The sequence below is a fragment of the Lemur catta genome, chromosome 2 (assembly GCF_020740605.2).
Source record: "Lemur catta isolate mLemCat1 chromosome 2, mLemCat1.pri, whole genome shotgun sequence".
NCBI classification, from domain to species: Eukaryota; Metazoa; Chordata; class Mammalia; order Primates; family Lemuridae; genus Lemur; species Lemur catta.
The window spans coordinates 43,974,836-43,996,558 of record NC_059129.1 but is presented as its reverse complement, the minus strand read 5'-3'; the positions used below and the strand labels follow the sequence as shown (position 1 = coordinate 43,996,558).

The 21,723-nt window shown below is 61.8% G+C and overlaps 1 protein-coding gene across 3 annotated transcripts in view; it reads left to right on the top strand.

Moving 5' to 3' along the window:
* Positions 1-21,071, top strand: part of GRM4 (glutamate metabotropic receptor 4) — a 113,240-nt gene extending 92,169 nt beyond the window's left edge. For all 3 annotated transcript variants that reach the window (XM_045543512.1, XM_045543513.1, XM_045543514.1), the window contains 5 exons: positions 2,937-3,137; positions 3,370-3,506; positions 6,583-7,518; positions 14,112-14,358; positions 20,134-21,071. In XM_045543512.1, coding sequence (XP_045399468.1) covers positions 2,937-3,137; positions 3,370-3,506; positions 6,583-7,518; positions 14,112-14,358; positions 20,134-20,183 — 1,571 coding nt within the window. In that variant the 3' untranslated portion in view covers positions 20,184-21,071. The remainder of the gene's footprint in view (positions 1-2,936; positions 3,138-3,369; positions 3,507-6,582; positions 7,519-14,111; positions 14,359-20,133) is intronic.
* The last annotated feature ends 652 nt before the right edge of the window (positions 21,072-21,723 follow it).

Sequence of the window (21,723 nt, the reverse complement as noted above, 5' to 3'; positions counted from 1 at the left end):
TCCAGCCCTTCTTTTGGGACAGAGTGTCTTGTCTTGTTAAGCACATGTTTGTGGTTCCTGTGATTCCCCAAGCTCCCACCCACCCCCGCACTACCTGCCACCCTGCCACAGGAGTGCACTTCCGCCCTGTCATGGCTGCTGACTGTGGGGCACAGGGGAAGGCCTGTGTGTGTGTGCGTGTGTGTGGTGGGCACACGCATGTCCTCGCACCCCCTTCAAAGGTTGCCTCATGTATCCCGCTTTTCTCATCTGTAACTGGGGCTAGACTTTAGACAAAGTCAAGGAGGTGCAAGTGTGTTGAGAAGTCTCTGGAAGTCTGTGTGACGATGCTGGGGTGGACACCCTGGCCGGGCAGCGGCCCAGGGCTGCCCGGGGCCCACAGGACCCCAGAGCCCTTCCCGCCGGAGCTGTCCCGGGCAGAGGCGGGTTTCCCTGGTGCAGATGCTCCGTGGGGTCCACACTAGTGTCGATCCCGGTGGCTTTGGGACCCCGTGGGAGCATGTGGTCCTGAGCCCGAATGGCCCAGGATTGGAGGCTTCAGCTGGACCCTCCCGGGACCCCGGGGGGAGGAGAGGCTGAGCCTGGCTTAGCAGGGAGGTGTGTTTCCAGCAGAGATACAGCCAGCCTGCAGGGCCGCGGTGTGTCCTTGGCCTCGGGACAGAGCTGCCTGCTGTCTGCAGTGGCCACAGCCCAGCCCTGCATCCCTGGTTAATAATTCAGCCTCGCCTCCGTGTGAGAGGAGGGCGGATGGGAGCTGCACAGGGCCGTTCCGTGGTTCTTCAGGCAGGAGAGGACAGGGCGGGGGTGGCAGGGGCGAGGGGGGGTCCAGGGTGGAACTTTCCAAGTGACTGCCCCAGTCCCCTCTGTGCCCTCTGGGGACAGGATTGCCCCTTTCATTTCTCTCCAGGCCCTCAGAACCCTGTGATCAGAGACAAGAAGGCAGGATGGTAAAGCCGGAGCATTTGCCTTTCATGTTTGTCCCTGTCTGTTTGTGCCTTTGCCTAGAAAGAGTGTCACCTGTCAGCAAGGCTGACAGACAAGGCCCAGGTCAAGTACAGTCTGGGATGGAGGCGGGGGGCTCTGGAAGCTGAGAGTGCCCGCCCTGTGGCCCACTGGCGTGTGACCTGGGCTGCTCTCTCTGGCCTCATTTTCTCATCTGTAAAGTGACAGTGGGAGCAGGTGGCCCCTGTGGCCCTGCCATTCCCAGCACTGAGTCCGTCATTTCTAGCATCTGCCCCACAGTCCGTGTCTGCGCTGGGCTAGGCTGAGAATGGGGTGGGGTTCTGGCCAGCAGGGTCAACTGAGTGAGGGGATTCGGTGGTGGAGCAGACCCCAGGGAGACACAGTGAGGTTCCCCGCACCCGGGGTCTGCTTCCGAGGTGTCCAAGGCAGAGGGATGGGCACAGTGACCCCTGGAGTTCCCAGGACATCAGGGCCCAGTGCCAACTCAGCCCAACCTGGCATGCAGCTGCCCTGCAGGCTGTGGCACGTGCCCTCCAGCGGGGCCAGGGGCTGGGCGTGGGGGCTTATGAGGGGTAATTGCCTTGTCCTGGCCTTGAGGAAGGAGGCCGCGGGCCGTGCTGTCTGCAGGGGCTGTGGCCTTGGCAGGGGAAGCCGGGCTTCCCTAGCTCTGCCCATCCTGTCCCTTCCGCCTCCTGCCATCCTCCTGCCCCTCCCTGTCTGGCAGAGTGTGGCGCACAGGCTTGGGGCTGGAGGACCTGGGCTCAGGTCCAGCATGGTCCTGGGACACTGCTGAGCTTTTTTGTGCCTCCATTTCTTCATCTCTGCAATGGGGGTAATAGCTCACTTCATGGCGTCGTCGTGAGCATTCAGTGAGTTCCTGTCCACGGCGAGCTCAGCACATAGCAGGTGTGGGGTGGAAGTTAGCGGCCGTCGTTATTTCATGTTATTTAACATCATCATTACCCGGGGCCCAGGCCAGGAGCCACCTCCTCCTCCGCAAAGCCTTCCCGGCCTGCTCCAGCCCAGGGACCTCAGTAGCCACCTCAGAAGCCGCATCTGACCGCCCAGCACACAACGCCACGGATCAGTGCCCTGCGCTCTGCCCAGTGCTTCCCGCCCTCAGCTGCCTGGCGCCCCACGGGGAGGCAGGACTACCAGCCCCTCCTCGCTGACAAGGGCACGGAGGCCTCTGGCAGCCCAGGAGCTTGCATGGGCCCCAGCGCAGAGTGGCTGGGTAGGCAGAGGGGAGGGCATGAGGGTGGGAGGTCGGATCCCCAAGGCCGCAGTGCAGTTTGCAGTGAGAAGGCGGTGGGGGCCTCCCCAGTTTGCGAAGTTCCCTCTGGCTCTTTTGGGGGTATCGCTGGGTGGGGAAGGATGGCTGGGGATGATGGTGACTTCTGGTGTCTGGGATGATTAGAAACCATTGAAAGCACAGGAGGCCAATCCTTCAAGCTTTTTGGGCCTCAGTTTCCCTAGCAGTACCCTGGGGCGAGGACAGCGTGCTTTGCTGGAGCGGCTGCGCGTGGGTGAGCTGCTTTAGGGGCACCACGTCCTCCCCGACAGACACAGCCCCGTCCTGGGCATTTCTCAGCCCACGAGGGGCAGCTGCTCCCACGATTCCCCCAGGCCAGGCTGGGGCGTGGGCAGCCAGTGCCACCACCACAGGGAGATCCTCTGGACAACTGCCTTTCAGGGTGACAGGTGACAGGAAGCCCACCCTGGCTGTTCTGGGCCTTGGGGGGCACAGTGTCAGTGGTACAGTGATGTGGCCAGTGGGGCCTTCCCCTCACCCCTCGGGCCTGTCCCCAGGGGCCTCCATGGGACCATGTCCTGGGGAGGAGCGGGACTGGCTGGGAGTCAGGGCACTGATGGACCGTGCCACCTCTCTGGGTGCCAGGGGCGCTCTGGCTCCCACGCACTGCTGTGAGGGCGGTGGGCTCCATGGGCACCACTGCCCCCGTGTTTCCTTGCAGACCGTGAGCGCATCGGGCAGGACTCCGCGTATGAGCAGGAGGGGAAGGTGCAGTTCGTGATTGACGCTGTGTACGCCATGGGCCACGCGCTGCACGCCATGCACCGTGACCTGTGTCCCGGCCGCGTGGGGCTCTGCCCGCGCATGGACCCCGTCGACGGCACTCAGCTGCTTAAGTACATCCGAAACGTCAACTTCTCAGGTGGGGCGTGGTGTGGGGCACTGCCCGACCCTGAGCGTCATGGGCTGTGCCCAGGGGAAGGGGGCCTGGGCTCTGTGGGGTGGGAATGGGAGGGTCTCCTTACGTGTTTCTGAGGGTGAGACCTCCCAGGGTGTTCCACGGAGGGGCCTCCCCAGAGACGTCTCTGCCCTGAGCTCCCGTCCTCCCTGCCTCTGGGCAAAGGCTCCGCAAAGACACCCACTCGCCCCCACAGGCATCGCAGGGAACCCTGTGACCTTCAACGAGAATGGAGACGCGCCTGGGCGCTACGACATCTACCAGTACCAGCTGCGCAACGGCTCCGCTGAGTACAAGGTCATCGGCTCCTGGACTGACCACTTGTACCTCAGAGTAAGCAGGAGGGCGGGGAGGGGCCCCAGAGCCGGTGGAGAGAGTCGCTCCCACTGTCCTAACCCCCGGGGTGGGGGACCGGAGGGAGGCAGCCGCTGACGAGCCCTGACCGCCGGGATCGCTGCTGCCAGGTGGGGGCTTTCTGCCCGGCGGCCCCCACCCAAAAGGAAGACGGGCAGCGAGAGTTCTGCCCATCTGGCCGCTGGGTCTCACTCAGCCTGGGCCGTCCTGCCTGCTGCCCACTGGCAGAGCGCTGGGGCCACTCTGGGCAGAAGAGTTCACGCCGGAGTGACATGGCTCAAAGGCCTGGCGGGGTGGGAAGTAAGGTGAGGCGGGGGCTGCCTTTGGGCAGAGCATGGAGTCTTAGGGCAGCGGGCGCAGGCCAGTGGATTGCTGGCCCTGGCTCCCCAGCCGCGCGACAGCACACTGGAAGGCAGTCGTTTTTCTGGGCCCTCCTAGCCATGCTTTCCTAGCTCACAGAATGTCCCAGGGATGTGGTGACTTTCCCTCTCTGGCCCTCAGTGTCCCCAGTTGTAAAATAGAGCAGTGTTTTTGGAGAGGAAGGACATGTGATTTGTTTCCCAAGGAAGCGGTTGTGGGCTTGGTCTCTACCTTGCAAGGCTGAAGCGGGCAGCTGCGCTGTGCGGGCTCAGTGTGACACCGTGGAGGGACAGAGAGACTCGGGGCCCAGGTCCTAGTCTGGCCTCAGCTATCCTTGTTCTGGGACCCTGGAAGAGTTGCACTGTGTCCCTGCTGTCTCCTCTGGTAACAGTGTCTCCCAGAGGGGCCCCTCAGGCTCACGCTCCATGGCAGTGTCCACCCATGATCTCCTTCAGCCCCGCAACCTTCAAACCAGAGGAAATGTTTCAGGAACGCACCCTGGGGAGACCGAGGCCCTTCCCTAAGTCCCGCTTGTGGCAGGAGCAGAGCCCATCCTTATAACGAGGCTCCCTGGATTGCAGAGCGGAGAGACTGATGGCGGGGGTTGGGGGGGGGCGCCTGGCAAAGTGGCAAAGGGACGGGACGGGGGCAGCGGGGCGCGTCTGGGTTGGTGCCGTGGGCAGAGCGGCAGCAGCTAGTGCTTACTGAGCACCTGCTGCGCCCCAGCTGCTGCTCCAGCAAGTCACCTTGCTGCAAGGGGACAGCTCCGTGAGGGCACTGTTATCCCATTTTACAGATGTCCCAACTGAAGGTGGCAGGGCCTGGGTGTGTGTGGGGGGCCGTAGGATCCTCCCTGAAGGTCCCCTCCCCAGGAGTACGAGGCCCCTCCACCCAGCCAAACCGTCTTCATGGCCCATCCTAGTCCAGCCCACGATGACCTCCTCATCCTCCATGACCCTCGGCCGTAAGGCCCGGACAGAGCTGGGGTGGTGGCAGGAGGTGAGGTGGGGCTGGACTTTAACCGTCACACCTGCTCTGCTTTCTCCCTGAGTGGCTTGGTTTGGGTGGCAGGCAAGCCACCTACCTGGCCACTGTCTGCCCCCAGGCCTGGGGGGTGAGGTGGCCTCATCACTGATGCCCTGGGCCTCATTGCCTGGGCACGGTTATTCTTTCATGGGTTCCACGGAGGGTTGCGGGGCCTCCGGCATGTGCCAGCCCTGTGCTGGGGGCTGGAGCCTCAGCAGGGAAACAGAGACAAAGCCCTTGCCCTTGTGCAGCTGACATTCCGGTGCATATAAATAGGTATCTCCATTAGGCCTCTAAGTGGAAGTCACCCAGGGTAACAAAGGGCAGAGTGGCTTCATATCTGCTTTCATTGCATCAGATGAGAAAATAAAGGATCAGAGAGGTCAAGCATTTGCTCAAGGCACACAGCCAGCTAGCAGCAGAACTGTGATCCCAGGACTTGACGGCATTCACTACTCTCTCCACTGGAACCACAAAGTTTTCTAGAACACTCGCCATCACCCTGTGTCCTCTGGGGAAAGGTCTCTCCCCTGCACCCTTACAACTCCAGTACACAGGGATTGTCCTGTCTGGCTGTCCCCGCAGAAGGGTTGCACTTGTTGCTGAGCCCTGTGGCTTCTAAGGTAATACACACCCTGTCATGCCCAGAGCCACAGACAACCTTCTTCCTTGAGGTTTTCCTCCCACTTTGCCACGAGGCTTCTTTGGATTCTCTGCCCACCCCACCCTGCCCCTTTCCTCCGCTCTGAGACCTTCCCCACGGCCTCCAACCAGCTGGTGATACCTTCTCAGGACGGAGCACCCAGCACGAATGTGGTGCCAGTCTGGCCGGGCTCCCTAACAGTGAGCTCTTCCTAAGGGCCACTTTATTTAGAGCAGATGCTTTGAATACGGCTCCCAGGTGTAGCCAGGCTCCCTTTGCCCAGGACCTACAGCTCTTTTGGGCCTTTCACTTACTTTCCAGAATATTGTAACGTATTCAGCTGGGTGTGACAACACTCCCGTGGCTCCTTTGCTCACAGCCTTGTGTCTTCAGAGACATGTAACTGTGCGTAGCACTAATTTAGAGAAAGATGTAAAGAGATGCTAATCCCTGAGCACACGTTAAGAGTCCTCTGATTAAACCTTTGTTCATTCTCTCTGCCGACCCCAACTCTCGGGGCCGCTCGGAGCACTGTGGGCTGAGCCATGGGCCAGCACATGAATCTCTTGGGGGTCCTTATCAAAACACAGATTCTGTACGGGTGGGTCTGGGGTGGGGCTGAAACATGCATTTCCAGCAAGCGCCTGGGCTGCTCAGGGGACCACCGTGAGGAGCGAGCCTCAGGGGCTGGGAGTCCGGTCTCCTGAGTTCTCTTCACTCTGCCGCTGGTGCTCCTTGAGACTCTGAGTTGTCACTGCCGCTTTCTGGGCCGCGTGTTTCCATGTGAGTCGTGCGAGTTGGGGTTCGATCAGGTTTCCCTGTAGGTCAGCAGTGTGTGAGTTCTATGGGAGAGCTTGTTAACGCCCAGCTGTCACGTTTAGTAAGTCCTGGCGGAGTCTGGGCACCTGCACTTCCAGCCAACTAACTGGATAATTCAGGTGTGGGGCTGTAGGGCGTCACCCAGGGGGTGGTCCGGGCGCTGGGTGGCAGGTCCTGAGGCCTGCGGCACGGTGCTGTCGTTGCCAGATAGAGCGGATGCACTGGCCGGGCAGCGGGCGGCAGCTGCCCCGCTCCATCTGCAGCCTGCCCTGCCAGCCGGGCGAGCGGAAGAAGACAGTGAAGGGCATGCCCTGCTGCTGGCACTGTGAGCCCTGCACGGGGTACCAGTACCAGGTGGACCGCTTCACCTGTAAGACGTGTCCCTACGACATGCGGCCCACAGAGAACCGCACGGGCTGCCAGCCCATCCCCATCATCAAGCTTGAGTGGGACTCGCCCTGGGCCGTGCTGCCCCTCTTCCTGGCTGTGGCGGGCATCGCCGCCACGCTGTTTGTGGTGGTCACCTTTGTGCGCTACAATGACACGCCCATCGTCAAGGCTTCTGGCCGCGAGCTGAGCTACGTCCTGCTGGCGGGCATCTTCCTGTGCTACGCCACCACGTTCCTCATGATCGCCGAGCCCGACCTGGGCACCTGCTCGCTGCGCCGCATCTTCCTGGGGCTCGGCATGAGCGTCAGCTACGCCGCCCTGCTCACCAAGACCAACCGCATCTACCGCATCTTCGAGCAGGGCAAGCGCTCGGTCAGCGCCCCGCGCTTCATCAGCCCCGCCTCGCAGCTGGCCATCACCTTCAGCCTCATCTCCCTGCAGCTGCTGGGCATCTGCGTGTGGTTTGTGGTGGACCCCTCCCACTCGGTGGTGGACTTCCAGGACCAGCGGACGCTGGACCCCCGCCTCGCCAGGGGCGTGCTCAAGTGCGACATCTCAGACCTGTCGCTCATCTGCCTGCTGGGCTACAGCATGCTGCTCATGGTCACCTGCACCGTGTACGCCATCAAGACGCGCGGCGTGCCCGAGACCTTCAACGAGGCCAAGCCCATCGGCTTCACCATGTACACCACCTGCATCGTCTGGCTGGCCTTCATCCCCATCTTCTTCGGCACCTCGCAGTCAGCCGACAAGGTGAGCAGCGCGCGGGGCTGGGCGGACGGTGGGGCACGTTCCAGAAATGTCTGCTTTCGGGCCGTGCTGCCTTCTCTCCCCGTGAAAGGTTTTTCTCTCGGCTCTGGGCCTTCTATCCTCTCTCCCTCTCTTGCTCTGTTCCTGCCCAATCCCTGTTTTCTCTCTCTCTGTCTCATCTCTCTCCTTTGGCCGCAGTCCCTCCCTCTCCCTGCCCTACTCCTCCTCTCCTCCCTGTCCCCTTCTCTCCCTGTCTCTCCATCCCTGCATCCGTCTCCCTCCCACCTCCTTCCCTGCCTTCCTGTCAGCCTGGGATGCTGCGCCCTTGAGCCCTCTTTCCTTCTTCGTTCTTTTCTAGACTCCTTTCCCTCGCCTCTCTCCCTGCACAGTCTTCTAGTCTGCTCCTCTCTGCTACCTCCCCCACCCCCTCGCAGGAGCCCCATGGGTCCCTGAGGTGTGGGACATACTGGGTGCGGCCACCCTCTCTCCCAGCCGCAGCTGCCCCAGGAGCCGGGCCTGGCAGTGCCAGCTGCGGCCCTTCCCTCCCGCGGCTGGAGCTGCAGAGGGGCTGCCTCTTTGGCGCCTTGGCCCGGCCTGAGGATCTGGGTGCACCGCAAGGGAACTCTGGGCTCTGCCAACATCCCAGCCCTGCGCTGGGTGCCTGGGGAGTTTTATCTTGAGGGACTGGGAGTCACTGATGTCAGGGGCATTGCGGTGGACCAAGAGCCCAAGCCCCATGTGTCACTGTGGGATCTGGCTGGCTGGCCTGTCTAGCCTCAGTTTCCTCCTCAGTAAACTGGCCGTGACCCTTCCCCTGCAGTCCTTCAGGTGTTGCAGTAACCACGTGACACGGGGGTGGGGGGTACAAGCAGTAACCACACTGTAAGGAGGGTGGGGCTGAAGAAGCCTGAGGAGAGGTGACAGGTGACTGGGGAGGCTGCGGAAGGACTTTGGCCTTTCCTGTGAGTGAGAAGAGAGCCACTGTGCTTCTGAGCAGGGGAGGGCCAGATCTGAGGGGGGGAGGAAGGGACGCCCTGGCTGCCAGGAGCAGGCAGCTGTCAGGAGGTGACGGTCGTGGTCTGGGCGGGAGGGTGCTGGCACAGGTGCGGTGGGCGGTGGGGCAGTCTGGGCATGTCTGGCACCGGCCGTCGGGGTTTCTGACGGGTTGCATTTGGGGTGAGACACAGGAGAGAGTCGGGGGCAGCCAGGGGTTTGTCCCGGGCGGTCGGGAAGGAAGGGGTTCCACACTTGAAGGAGGAGAAGGCAACGAGGGGAGCCTGCGGGGGGACAGGCGACGGGGGTCCTTTGGATGTGCTAAGTTTGGGGTGCCCGCTGGACATCCAAGTGTAGCTGTCGACTCAGTGGCTGACTGTAGGAATCTGGAGTTCAGGGGCACGTTCTGGGCTGGAGACATAACTAGCCTGAGCCTGGCACTTAAAGCCATGAGCCCAGGTCCAAGCTCCTAGGGATGCTTGGTTTTCAGTGAGACGGCCACCAAAGCTGCCACGGATGGGTGCTTGTCATGTGTCAGATGCTTCACCCAACAGCCACCAGGCCCATGGCAGCTGGCAAGGGTAGGCCTCATCATGCCTACTTGCAGACGAGGTACTAGAGCACAGAGAGGGGAAGTGACTTGCCTAAGGTCACACAGCCAAGGGTGGCACAGCTGGACTTGACTCTGCTCTAACTCAGGAGCCCCATCCGCAGCCCACACTATCCCCCTGTAGCTCTGGGCCACCTCCCCCGCCCTGGGACTTCCTTGGTAGATCCCACCACTTTTCTAACAGCTCCTGGAGGGCAGGAGCCGCGTCCTCCACTCTGAATCCCAGGGAGGCCTGTGGCTCATTTTCCAACGGTGGCCGTGTGGGCTGGAGGGTTCTAAGAAGCAGACCTTGGGGCTGGCAGCGAGTGGCCTGAGATCTGAGGCTGGGCCTGGCTTCGGCAGGGGAACACCACCCCGCATGCCGGGGCCACCCAGCCACTGCGCCCAGCTGTGCTGTGAGCTGGGCTGGGCCCCACCAGGCCTGCGGGAGGCCCCTGCTGGGCACAGGTGCAGGCAGAGGCTCTACGCCCTTCAGTGCCCACGAGGCCTGGGAGCCAGCAGGGGAGGGCACTCTGCACCCCAGGGGGCTGGCAGCAGAGGAAATTACGCTTGATCATGCCAGGGGCCCCTTCGCATGCTCCCATAGTCCCTCGGGGAATAAAGGCATGCGCTGGGGGGCCACAGCAGGTGGCTGAGCAGCCCCCTCCGCCTTGCCATAATTCCCTCTGGCTGTGCCAGCGCCCTCCCGAGGTAGCAGGCCCTCCCACCTCCAGATACTGGGGTCTAGCCCCTCTCGCCCTCCGACCCTTCCAGTCTCTCCAGGTGACCCTACCTGCCTCTGATCTCTCCCTTTGTGAAAGGTCCCCCCAGCCCTGATCATGAAAGGATCCTCCCCCATGATCTCCTTGGAGTCCCAGGGAGGCCCAGGGACTTGCCCTAGGTCACACAACAGGCTGGCCTCACACCAATTTGTGGCCATACAACCTGGCTCTGCTCCCTGTGGCTAGGATACGGGACATGCCCTTCCCCCTTTCTGGGCCTCTTCATGGGGAAGGGGTGGAGCTCTGAGCTTGAGCTCTGAAGTCCCTGAGGTCTTCTCCCTAGGCACCTTAGAGGCTCGGTGACCCCGAGGCTATATCTGGGCCACGTCATGCTGGAGCTACAAAATGCCCCGGTGCAAGCTGCAGACCTGGCTGCCAGGTGTGCGTGTGTGTGCATCGAGTGGGGAGTGACTGTTGTCAGGGGCTGTGGTATGGGTATAGAAGTGTGTGTGTGCCTTTTTGTGCACGTAGGTGTTTAGCAGTGGGTGGGAGTGTGTGCGTGTGTGCGTGCAGATTGAGTGGGGAGGGGCTGCCGTGTGTGCTGAGTGGGATATGGCTGCTGGTGTGCATCTGGGTGTGCAGATTGAGTATGTGCACCCCGGAGTGTTTGTGCACACAGGTGTGCAGATGTGTGAGTGCAGGTGTGAGTGTGTGCAGGTGGATGTGTGTAGATATCTGTGACTACATCTGTGTCCATGTGTGTGTGTACCCAGGTGTGTGTGTGAGCCCAGGTGTGCGTGAGTCAGGTAAAGTGTGTAGCTGTGAACTCAGGGGTGTGTGCAATGCAGATGTGCATGTGCGTGTGCCCAGGCGTGTGCGCACACACTTGCCCGTGCTCAGCTGCGCCCGGTCCCCCAGGGTGCAGGTGCTGGCACAGAGTGAAGCTGTCTGTGCCGCTCTGGCGAGCAGGCGGATGGATTTCCCAGCTTAGCCTGGATTTCCAGGGCTTAGCACCGCAGCCATGTGGAATTGCCCGGAGCCACCGGGGCGGCTTTCTCCGCTATGCAGGGTTCCTGCTTAGCCAGGCCTGGGCAGGACGTGGCTGGGGAGGTGGGCCAGGGTGTGCGAAGTTCATTTGTCTGGTGCACAGATTCTGAGGCTCTCAGTACCCACCAGGGTTGGCCTAGGCAGAACCCCAGACCAGGCGGAGCTCCTCAGCTCCCCCGCCAGGGCCCCTTGCACCCTGTACCCACCAGGCCTCACAGGAAACAGGAAATTCACCATCCACATCCACAGCTGCTCCTTGCTGTGCCCTTTGCCCCACCCCATGTGACCTCTGTCCCCGCCCTGCCTCCCAGACCAGCTTGGACTACCTCCTGGGAGGGAGTGTAGCAAGGGCATCCTCACAAGGAGGAACCAGAAAGCTGGAAGTGCCGGCACCAGTGGGCCGGGAGCTGGGTGGCTGGGAGAGCAGGGGAGACCACAGCCAGAGGCCGCCTCTCGCTCTGCCTGCCTTTGGGCCCTCCTGGTGCCCAGGTGCCATCCCTGCAGGAGCGCCTGCTGGGTTCTGGAGGACCACTGTCTCTCTGATAAGGGCTGACCCGCCCACCTCTTGGCGGCCATGCCTGCTTTCACAGGGGCTCCGCAAACGAGGTGTGAGACAGAGGCAGCCTCCAGCGGTAGATGCGAATTCCAGACCCTGGGGCAGGGAGAGGAACTGGGGCGGGCAGCCCCACTCCTGCTGGGCACAGGGCCTACCTCCCCGCCTGGGGGGTGGCCTAGAGGAGCCCCCAGCGCCCATGCTGGGAGGGAGGGGCCCCAGCAAACTGGGGGAGGGCAGCTTTGCTCAAGTTTGATCGGTTCATACCCCTCTCTGTATTTTGTTTGCAGAAAGGCTCCTAGGCTGAAAAACAAAACAGAACATCGATGACTGCGCTCATGCCTGTGCTCAGGGTTGGCTCGATAATTTTCAGGGCCCAGTGCAAAATGAAAACGAAGAGCTCCTTGTCCAAAAATTATTCAGAGTTCGAACCAGCAGCAGCAGGGCATTAAACCAAGCACGGGCCCTTCTGGGCACAGGCCCTGTGTGACTGCACAGGTGGCTCTCCCAGAAAGCTGCCCTGCCTGTGTTAATGCAGGGGGCCCCTGCCGCCCAGAGGGGGGAGGAAACTCGCCCAGCATCCCACAGTGGGCCGGGGCAGAGTGGAACCTAGACCCCAGGCTCCTGACTCCCAGCGCAGGGCTGTGTCCGCCGCAGGGCTCCCCGTGGTCCCCCCAACTCCGCGTGGGCCCAGATGCACACTACCCCCTCAACAAGGGGGCAAGCATCTAAGGTAGGCGTCTGACCTGGAGCACAGCCCCTGTGCCCAAGACCCCCAGTGCGGAAGGAAAGACAGCCCCTGCCTGCAGGGAGCTCCCGTTCTAATGAGGGTGACACACCTTGTCCCAGGGAACTCCCAGTCCAACGGTGAAGACCCACGTGACAAACTTATTCTCCATTAGCCCAGGACTCCAGTGTGTTCTCTGAGGGTCTGTTCTGATGCTCTGCTGCCTGTCCCTCCCCTCCTGACCCTGGCCACCGGCCCATCTCAGGCCGGGAGAGATGGCCGCACACGCCCCCTGGCTTGTCATGACCTTTCCTGCCGATAGAGAAGCTCTGTGCCCAAGGGTGAGAGTGTGGGTGTGTGCGAGGACTGGGGAGTGTCTGTCTGTGTGTGGAGGGGTGTGTCGTCACTGGGGGACAGAGCCTGTGACGTTTCCTGGACGCTGGCAAATGGGGCCGCCTCTCCATGCTCCCAGCCTCTTGCCCACTGAGCCCTGCTTGATCTGGGCCACTCCAGCCTGGAGTCTGTGCTCACAGGAGTGTCAGCTCCTCGGCTTGGGACATCTTGGCCGTCTAGCCAGGCCCCCACATCTGTTCTCAGTTTCAGCCCAGCACCTGCAAACACTGAAGCAAGTTTCACATGGCTTCCCAGTCTGTGTTGGGGTAACCTCATGGTTTGGGTGAGGGAGGTGCTGTCATCCCACCACACTGGTGAAAAACCTGAGGCCCACAGAGGGGTGGGCCTCTCCTTTTAGACCCTATTCCTCTCCAGGCCCTCTGCCAAAGGTAGGAAACCCAGGGAGGGGTGGCTGGAAATGAAGGCCTTCAAATCCAGGGTCATGAGGCATTTAAGGAGAGGCGGGAGATGGGAGGAATATGAGAACAAGCCCCTACCCTCAGGTTACTATTATGCCAGATGAGGCCAGGGTCCCTGTGCCCTCAGGAAGCAAGCCCAGACCTGTGTGCCACACTGCTGGGCTGGGTGTGAGAAATGAAGGGTGTCATGGGGGTCAGAGAAAGCGAGAGGTCGGGGAAGGCTTCCTGGAGGAGGAGGCACATCAGCCATGTCCTGGCGGAGGGTCTAGGTTCAGAAATGGCAGATTTGGGGGCAGAGTACTTCCTGCCTCCCTCGTGCCCAGACCTGGGAGACAGCCCAGGTCTGCCCTGGCCCCACCTTGGCTGAGGGGGCCAGAGGCACAGCTGATGCCTGGAGGGCCGGACGGAGGGAGCAGGCGGGGAGGGGAACCCCAGGTGGGGCAGTGGGAACTGTCCGGTCCTGCCTGGAAGGCCCCGCTATAGAAGAAGGGGTTACCCAGCAACCAGATTGATGGGCTTTCATTGTGCTAAACATCTGTCACTGTTAGTGCTGGTGAGCGAGCGTGAAATGAGCCCTGGCTGCGCTGCCACCGCCGCGTCTCGATGGGCGCTGAGGCTCCTGTGCCCGCTCTGCACAGGGGCACCGTGGGGGGCAGTCACGAACGGCGGCCTGGTCGAGGGGCTGTAGCCTGTCCACCGGGAGTTGTTCCAGGGCACCAGCAGGTGTCATCTCACCGTGAGCTCTGGGAAGGGCCCGCTGTGGTCCCCTGAGAGGCTGTCCCCAGGAGAGCCGCCCCCAGATAGCGTGCAAGGGCACGTGCCGGCGTCGTTTCCACATTTTTAACATTTATAAAGTCATTCAGTTCTCACAGCAGCCCTAGGACGCAAGCGCTGTAATTATCCTGCCCATGTTATAAGTGAGGAAACTGAGGCACAAGGATGTGACTTGAGCTGGAAGTTGTGGAGCAAGATTTGAATACAGAAATTCTGGTCTAAAGTTCCAGCTCACACCACGACTCCCTGTGCCTGAAGCCTGTGGGACGCAGGGTGGGGTCCCCGGTCTGCCCCTGCCGCGGCTGTCCCCGGGCGGGAAAGGGAAGCGGTCAGGGCCCCAGGCCGGCGAGCCCGCTCTGACGCTGCCGCCCTCCTCCAGCTGTACATCCAGACTACGACACTGACCGTGTCGGTGAGTCTGAGCGCCTCGGTGTCCCTGGGAATGCTCTACATGCCCAAGGTCTACATCATCCTCTTCCACCCGGAGCAGAACGTGCCCAAGCGCAAGCGCAGCCTCAAAGCCGTTGTCACCGCTGCCACCATGTCCAACAAGTTCACACAGAAGGGCAGCTTCCGGCCCAATGGCGAGGCCAAATCCGAGCTCTGCGAGAACCTCGAGGCCCCAGGTGAGTGCCTGGCCCCGCCCCTCTTCCCCTGGGCCCGCCCAGTCCCCGCCCCTCCCTGGCCACGCCCCTCCCTAGCCAGGTCTTCTAGGGGACACGGCAGAACCCCGGGCCGCACCTGAGCGGCCTTGCCCAGAGGGATGTCAGGCAGAGCCCTGAGGCACCAGGTTGGATCCGGTTCTGTCCCTCGTCCTCCAGGGAGCCTCGAGGGAACCTCCAGGGTTCCCCAATGCCAGTCCTGGCCGCCCCTCTGCAGGGGACTCTGCCCCACCTGGAGTGAGGCCCTGGGGCGCCTGGTTCTTGCAGAGTGGCGTCAGCCTCTGGGACTCTGTCCTGGGGCCCACATCTCCACCTGCCCCTTCAGTCCCTCTGGGAGGTGGGGTTTTCTCAGAGGGTCCCTGCTCACTGGCCCTTGGGTGACCTGGGAGGAGCGGCCCTGGTGCCAGAGCAGCTGTAACCCCCAGCTTGGCTTTGTCCAGCCACGCCGTAAGCAGGGCCCTGAGAAATGGGGACCCAGGACGTGGGCCGGCCAGGACAGGTAAGTGAGGGGGTGGGGCGGGCCGAGGGGCCTATAGAACTGCCGCCCCCTGGTAGTAGCTGTGGGGGTGTTGGAGGAGACCTCAGCACCGAGGGTCACGCTTTGGCAGGAAGGGGAGGGCGGGGGCAGGCGGGGTCCTCGGCATCTGCCGGGCAGGCCCAAGGCCCCTCCCAGGCTGGTGAAGGAGCAGTGCCACCAACTTTGCCAACTGCCCCCTTCCGCCTGTGCCTGAGGAGGGAGGCAGAGAGGAGGAGAGGGGCAGGGGATGTGAGGACAGGGTAGGTCTCAGGGGACCACAGTAGTGGTCACCAGTTCTTGGACCCTTACTCTGGCGCAGACCTACCTGTGCCAGTTTTCAGCCTCACCGCAGCCTTGCAGGGCAGGTGGTTTTGTCATCGGCATGACACAGACGAGGAAAGAGAGATGCAGAAAGAGGCCAGGGATCCCCCAGGTCACAGCTGCCTCCTGCTGCCTCCACCTCTCAGCCAGAGGGCGGCCTCTGCCCCGGGGTGGGCCTCCGTGGGCCTCCCTTCAGCTGCCCTCGGGTGGAGAGGGGCGGAGGGGCCGCTGTGGTCACACAGACCGGCCGTGGGCCTTGGCTTCCTCCCTGAGCACCCTGGAGGTGGCCCAGAGGTTTAAATGGCAGCTGCTGCCTCCTCCGTCTCTGAAAGTCTTGGGGCTTCTCTTGGTGGGGGAGGGTGGAGAGTTTTGGATCCCGGTGGGATCTGCTCCCCCCCCCGGTCTGCGAAAGGCCAGGAAGGAGCATTTCCGATGGCAGCAGGAGGGGCACAGGCTGGACCACAGAAGGCCCAGAGCACAGCTCTGGAGAGCAGGCCCTGTGTCACCCACCAATGGCTCAGCAGAAACAGAGCCCTTCCCTCCCCCCAGCACCTCTTGCGGGGCCACCTTGGGGCTCTGGGTGGAGCGTCTTCCTTTCCATCCTCAACTCCCACGTGTGAGGGAACATCAGCCGGAAAGAGTCCCTTCCCCTGTGAGGGGACTTCACTCCCCACAGTCCTCTCCCTGCCGAGCAGTCTTCACCGCAGTCCTGTGAGGCCCGGGTAGGGTGGGGCTTTGGCGACCCTCCTGAGATTATGCAGCCAGGTGGTGGCTGGGCGGCCTCAGCGCGGTGTCTCTTGGCTCTGACTTCAGTGGCCTCCTGTTCTCTGGGTCCCCATCCTCTGTGCCAAGCGGCATGCCTGGCTCTGACACTGTGCGTCCTCCCCCCCCAGCGACCTCTGGTTCTCTCCAGTCCTGCTCCTCCTCCCGGAACACTGGCTGCTCCCCCACCCCCAGCTGCCACACTCGCCTCCATGCTGGGCTGGGAAGGGGCAGGGGGCCTCAGGGGACCCCACCTTTGGCCTTTCACGTCTACCCGGATGTCCAAAGACCCCTCAGATGAAGCCCTAACCAGGCCTTTCTGTCCTGGGCAGGGACCCCCTCCCTGCCCCCGTGCCCCCCTGCCCCGTTTTTCTTCCTTCCCAGGGAAACTTGCCTTCCTGGGCCCTGTTCCTCCAAACCCTCGTCTCCGCTGGGTACAGGGGCAGGTCTGCCAACCCGGCTTTGCCCCCCAGCGCCTGAGAGCTAGTGGGGATCAGCCCTCTTCCGGAGATGACACCCTGGCCCTACAGGGTGACACTGATAGTGCTGTCACAGGCCAGAGGGCCACACAGAGGCCGGGGGCCTTCCCGGAGAGCTCTGCTGGCCCCACACTGGCATTGCCCCTCTGTCTCTGCTCTGGCCAGTCACCTGGGAACAGGGGACAATTACCCACTCGTGGGAGACAAGGAGAGGCATGGAGACACGCGAGGGAAGACCCAGTGTCCTCAGTCCCCGCTTCCTGCAGGGGCGGGATGAGAGCCCTGCCCTGCCGTGAGGGCCAGCGCCAGCACCCTGTGCCCCCAGCGTCTCTCCGCTCAGTGACAGCAGGGGCCACAGAGGTGCCTGGCGGGAGCCAGCAATTAATTCTGGGGATAGCCTGACGGAGGGGTTGTGAGCAGAAGGAGTGGGGAGGTGTCACTCCTGTGGAGCAGGGACATTTTTCACTCTGTCACTGGCAGGCCACGTATCTTTAAACAACAGAATAAATAATTCAGGGCCCGATTGCAGGCAGATTGGGTGCGGAGACATGGGCGACAAATGGGGCTGTCAGCGTGCGCCTGGCACTGCCCGGCTAATTGTTATCCAGCCTCCAGTGGCGGAAACCTCTGCCCACACCCCTGCCCCCCACACTGACGATGCTCCCGGGTGCTGCTGTCCCCACTGTCCTCCTCACTGTAGTCATTTCAGCCCTGCCCTTTTGCCCCGCATTTTGCATGATTTAAAAGGTGTTTCCACCCACCATCCACCCCCAGGCTGACCCCAGATGGGGTTCATCATCACCCCATTTTATGGATGAAGGAACTGTGGCTCTGAGAAGTCAATTTGTTGGAAGGGCCGCGTGGCGGGCGCCGAGATCCCCTAGTGCGGGCGGAACCGGACCCCAGGGCTCCTGGCTGCTGCCCAGAGCCTCACTGTTAGCTCGTGGGGGCCCCGCTGGACTCGCTAAGCCCGTTTTCCAGAGGGTGAGACTGAGGCTCGGCTGAAGGCTCTGGAAACATGAACTGGACTTCCTAGGACACAGCTCTGGTCTTGGGGGAGAACAGGGACCCAGCCGTCCCCTCACCGACCCCTGGTGCCCTCAGTGGCCCTCAGGTGCACACCCCCGCAGGCAGGAGGGATTTTGCTGCGGCCGTGGCTGGGGTCTTCCGTCCCCTCTGAGCCGGAGCGCTGATGGGTTGGCCAGGTTTGGAAATTCCATTTCAGCGGTTTGCCAGGGAGGGGTGGGCCCTGGGGAGCCGACTCTCACCAGCCTGGCCTGCGGCGAGGGATCCAGATCCGCAGAGCTGGCTGCTGGCTTAGTGACTGGGAGGTGGAATGGGGTGGAAATGCCCCCGGGTGGTTGGGAGCCCCTCAGGAAGAAGGCCACCCACTCATGTTTCAGGCAGGGAAACTGAGGCCCGGCAGGGAAGGGAAGGAGCTACCTGAGGAGCAGGAGGCCTCCCTGCCACTAGCAGCTGGGCTCCCGTCTCCAGGGCTCTGGTCTGTGTGTGCCCCTACCCTGCCTCCCTTCGGCACCCCCTGCCATCCTGGGGTGGCCCAGGCCCAGACCGCCCCCTGGATGCTGCCCACTAAAACTGACCTGTCCCGTGGTCCTTCTGCCCTCCTGGTCATCCAGCTCCCTGGAGGGACATGGTCACTTTAGAAAGAAAGATGGGAAGTCTTCATAAACTGCAAGGCACCGTGCTGTGTTCTTATTCTTTTCCTGCATGTTGTGGCACCATTTTCTTCTATTCACACCTGTCCAGGTGGCACCTAAACCTTGGAACTTCCCTGTCAACTAGCCAGCCAAGTGATTTTTCATCCTCTTCTTGAATATTTCTGCTGACAGGAAGCTCACTACCACATGAGTTCACCCACTCCACTTTCAGCTCTGGCCAGGAGAAAGTTCTCCCTTTAGCGGAACTGAACCCTGATCCTCATGCCTGCCCCCTGGCCCCACGGTGACCCCTCTGCTTACCCCATGCCCAGCAGGTTTGCTTCCTCCACACATGATGGGCCCTCTGACAGTTGGACACAGCCATCCTGCCTATATTGGTGGGCTTTGGGTTATGCTGCTATGACAAAGAGGTCCCAGAACAGAATAGAGTCACTCAAATCAGACAGGTGTTTGTTTCTCTGTGCTATAATAGTACACGATGGGTGGGCAGCAGCTGGGACCCAGGTTCCTTCCGTCGGCTCCCAGAGGGTTGAGGCTGATTGACCTCAATGCCTGTTCTGCTCACAGAAGGGAAAAGAGGGTGTATAGGGCACACATTCCATTTTGATCAAATGACACGGAAATCAGACACAGTCCTTCCACTCATATTTCCTTAGCAAGAATGCGGTCACATGCAAAGCCCTACTTAGCTGCAAGGGAGGCTGGGAAGCTTGGCAGTCATGTGCCCAGCAGAAACAAGGCAGAGAAGATGGGGAGGACGACTTGCAGAACCCACACTGCCCCAATTCCCTCCTCCCTGGCCAGATGCCCCTGGCTGTCTGGCAGATGCGCCTCATCGTGAGCTGACAGGACCCCTACGGAGGGTCAGGACAGCTTTAAGACAAAGGGCAGCTGATTTTCTCCCATCTGCTTGCTCTGTCCCCACCAGCAGACCAGCCCCTGCCAAGGTGGTGATACTGCCCTTGATCACTCGCCACTGGGCTGGCCTGGGCTGCCGAGGGAAACCCTACACCCTGCAGGCAGGACAAAGCACGGGGCTGGCCAGGCTCCTCGCCCCTGTGGCCTCAGTTCCTCACCTGTCAGATGGGGTGAGGCTTCTGTGGCCCGCTCACTGGGCTGCTGTGGGGTCGCACCCTGGCCGGCTTTGGGACTGGCACTGGGCTGGGCCTCGTGGGGGAAGGGTCCCATGGGGGCTGGGTATGCCAGGGGGGTTGCCCTTATTCCAGAGTGACTGCCATCATTTCTAGCCACGGCTCACTGGACAGAGAATCATGTGGCCTCAACGCAAATGCAAGGGAGGCTGGGAAATGTAGGGGAGGACGTGGAGTATAGGGAAAGTGCTGAGGCCACGAGGCAGGCTTGCCGGCCCAGTCCCCGTGTGGGGAAGACAGGCGCAGGGAAGGGAGCCCAGGGCTGAGGGGAGACAGGGGGACCAAGAAATAGGAGGTGCGTGTGCAGTGGGCAGTGGCGTCTGGGGATTGCATTTTTCTGGGCGTGGGGCAGAGGGCTGAGCTGATCACATGCCTCAGTTTCCAGCCCTGCACGGCCACTCTGCCCGTCCCCAGTCCCCCCGTCTTGGCCGCCACTCTAGTTTGTCCAGTGTGCCTTCTTTGCATGTGCTCTTCCGGAATGTGCGCGTGAACCTCTGGAAGACTTCCCTTTGACGGTATTTAAGGTTACATGATATCACACACGAAAAGGACTCTTTCACGGGGTGGTGGAGTTAGGAGGCGGCAGGGGCTCCGTGGTGGGGAGGCCCTCCCCGGAGTGGGGTCTGGTGGGGTGAGGGAGGGCGGTCCAGCCAGCAGCCCAGCCCAGGAGGCGTGGAGGTGGGACTGGGCCAAGGCCTGGGAATGGGGCGGGGGGCTGGCGCTGGTTTGCAGGGTGCTGACTGCTGGGTGCCGTGGGTGGGGGGAGCTGTGGTAGGTTCTCGCGCAGGGCGGTGCCCTGACTCCTGGGTACCCTGTCTCTCTCCTTCCAGCACTGGCCACCAAACAGACGTACGTCACCTACACCAACCATGCGCTCTAGCTGGGCCACGGAGCCGCGCAGGAGGAGCCGCGACCCTCGTGGGTGGTGCATCGGCCCAGGGTCGCTCTCCAGGGCCCAGCTGATGTCCTGCCTGCCTGCGGGTGTCCACGGACGTGGCGTGGTGCTGAGGACAGCAGAGCCCCCGGCTGTCACTGCTGGGCAGCCTCGGCAAGCCAGGTGGGCGGCAGGAGGAGGACGAGGGGCTGGCAGCTACAGGCCACCACAGGAGCCTGTGTCTTGGACCACTGCCCCTCCTGGCTCCAGACCAGGGGCTCAGGTCGTGTGGGCCCAGTGCTGGTTCTCTCCCTCCGCCCGTCTCTGTCTGCGCTAAGGGCGACCTCCTCAGTCTGTGTCCAGGCCCCTGTCTTTACGTTCTGTTACCTCTGTTCTCGGCTTTTCTGCGTCTTCCCTTCCCGGCTCTCGCCTCTGCCTCCTCTCCCTTGTCCTCTGTCTCCAGCTCCTCCTGCTTTCTCCTGGTTCCAGCCATGTCACTCCGCTCAGGCCTTTTTCTTTCCTGTCTTCCTTGACATCATTTTTGTCTAGCCTTCGCTCCCCTCTCCCTGCCACCCTTTCCAATTCACCAGATCTTACATGTCGCAAAAGAGAAAAAAAGGAAAAAAAAAAAGCAAAACACAAAAAAGCCAAAACAAACAAAAACAAATCTTGAGTGTGTTGCCAAGTGCTGCGTCTTCCTGGTGGCCTCTGTGTGTGTCCCCGTGGCCCGCAGCCTGCCCGTCTGCCGTGTGTCCTGCCCGCCTGCCCGCCTGCCCCTCCTGCCAACCACACGGAGTTCAGTGCCTGGGTGTTTGGTGATGGTTATTGATGACAATGTGTAGCGCATGATTGTTTTTATACCAAGAACATTTCTAATAAAAATAAACACATGGTTTTGCACCTGGGCTCCACATCCGCTGAGGGTCCTGCCATGGGACCGTGGGCTCAACCCGTGGCCGGAGGGCCTGGAGCGAGAGGGAAGGAGGGACTGGGAGATGGAGACTGCTGCCCGGGCTGGAGTTAGCGTGCGTGCCTGGAGAGGCCTTGGGCAGGGTGGGGGCAGGGACATTGCAGGACATTCCAGAAATCAATACCTGGTGGTCCCCTGCCCTGCAGCCCCGAGGGAGGGCCCCCCGCCCAAGCCTGAGCCTCTCCTCTGCCCACCAGGAAATCCTCCTCTTGAGAAACCGGCTTCTGGGGCTGCCAGCCCCGCAGCCCTCTCCGCCTCGTCTCCAGATCCGGGTGCTAAGATGTCTGTCTGTCCTGGAGATCAGAGTGTGGCATGTGTGTCCACGTGGGTCCCTAAGTACGGGCCATAGCGTGGGGGTGTGTGGCACACTCAGCCCTGCATGCGAGTGTCTGTTATGGCTGCATGTCTGTGTACGCCTGATGCCCCCACATACATGTGTGTTTGTCCTGCGTGAGTGTCTGTCTGCCCGTCTAAGCCCAGGTGAATGTGAGTCCACCTCACACCCACGTCATGAGCATGCCTGTCCCAGGCCAGCAGGCTTCCTTGGCAGGTCAGGAGGTGGGGCGCGGGAGTGGC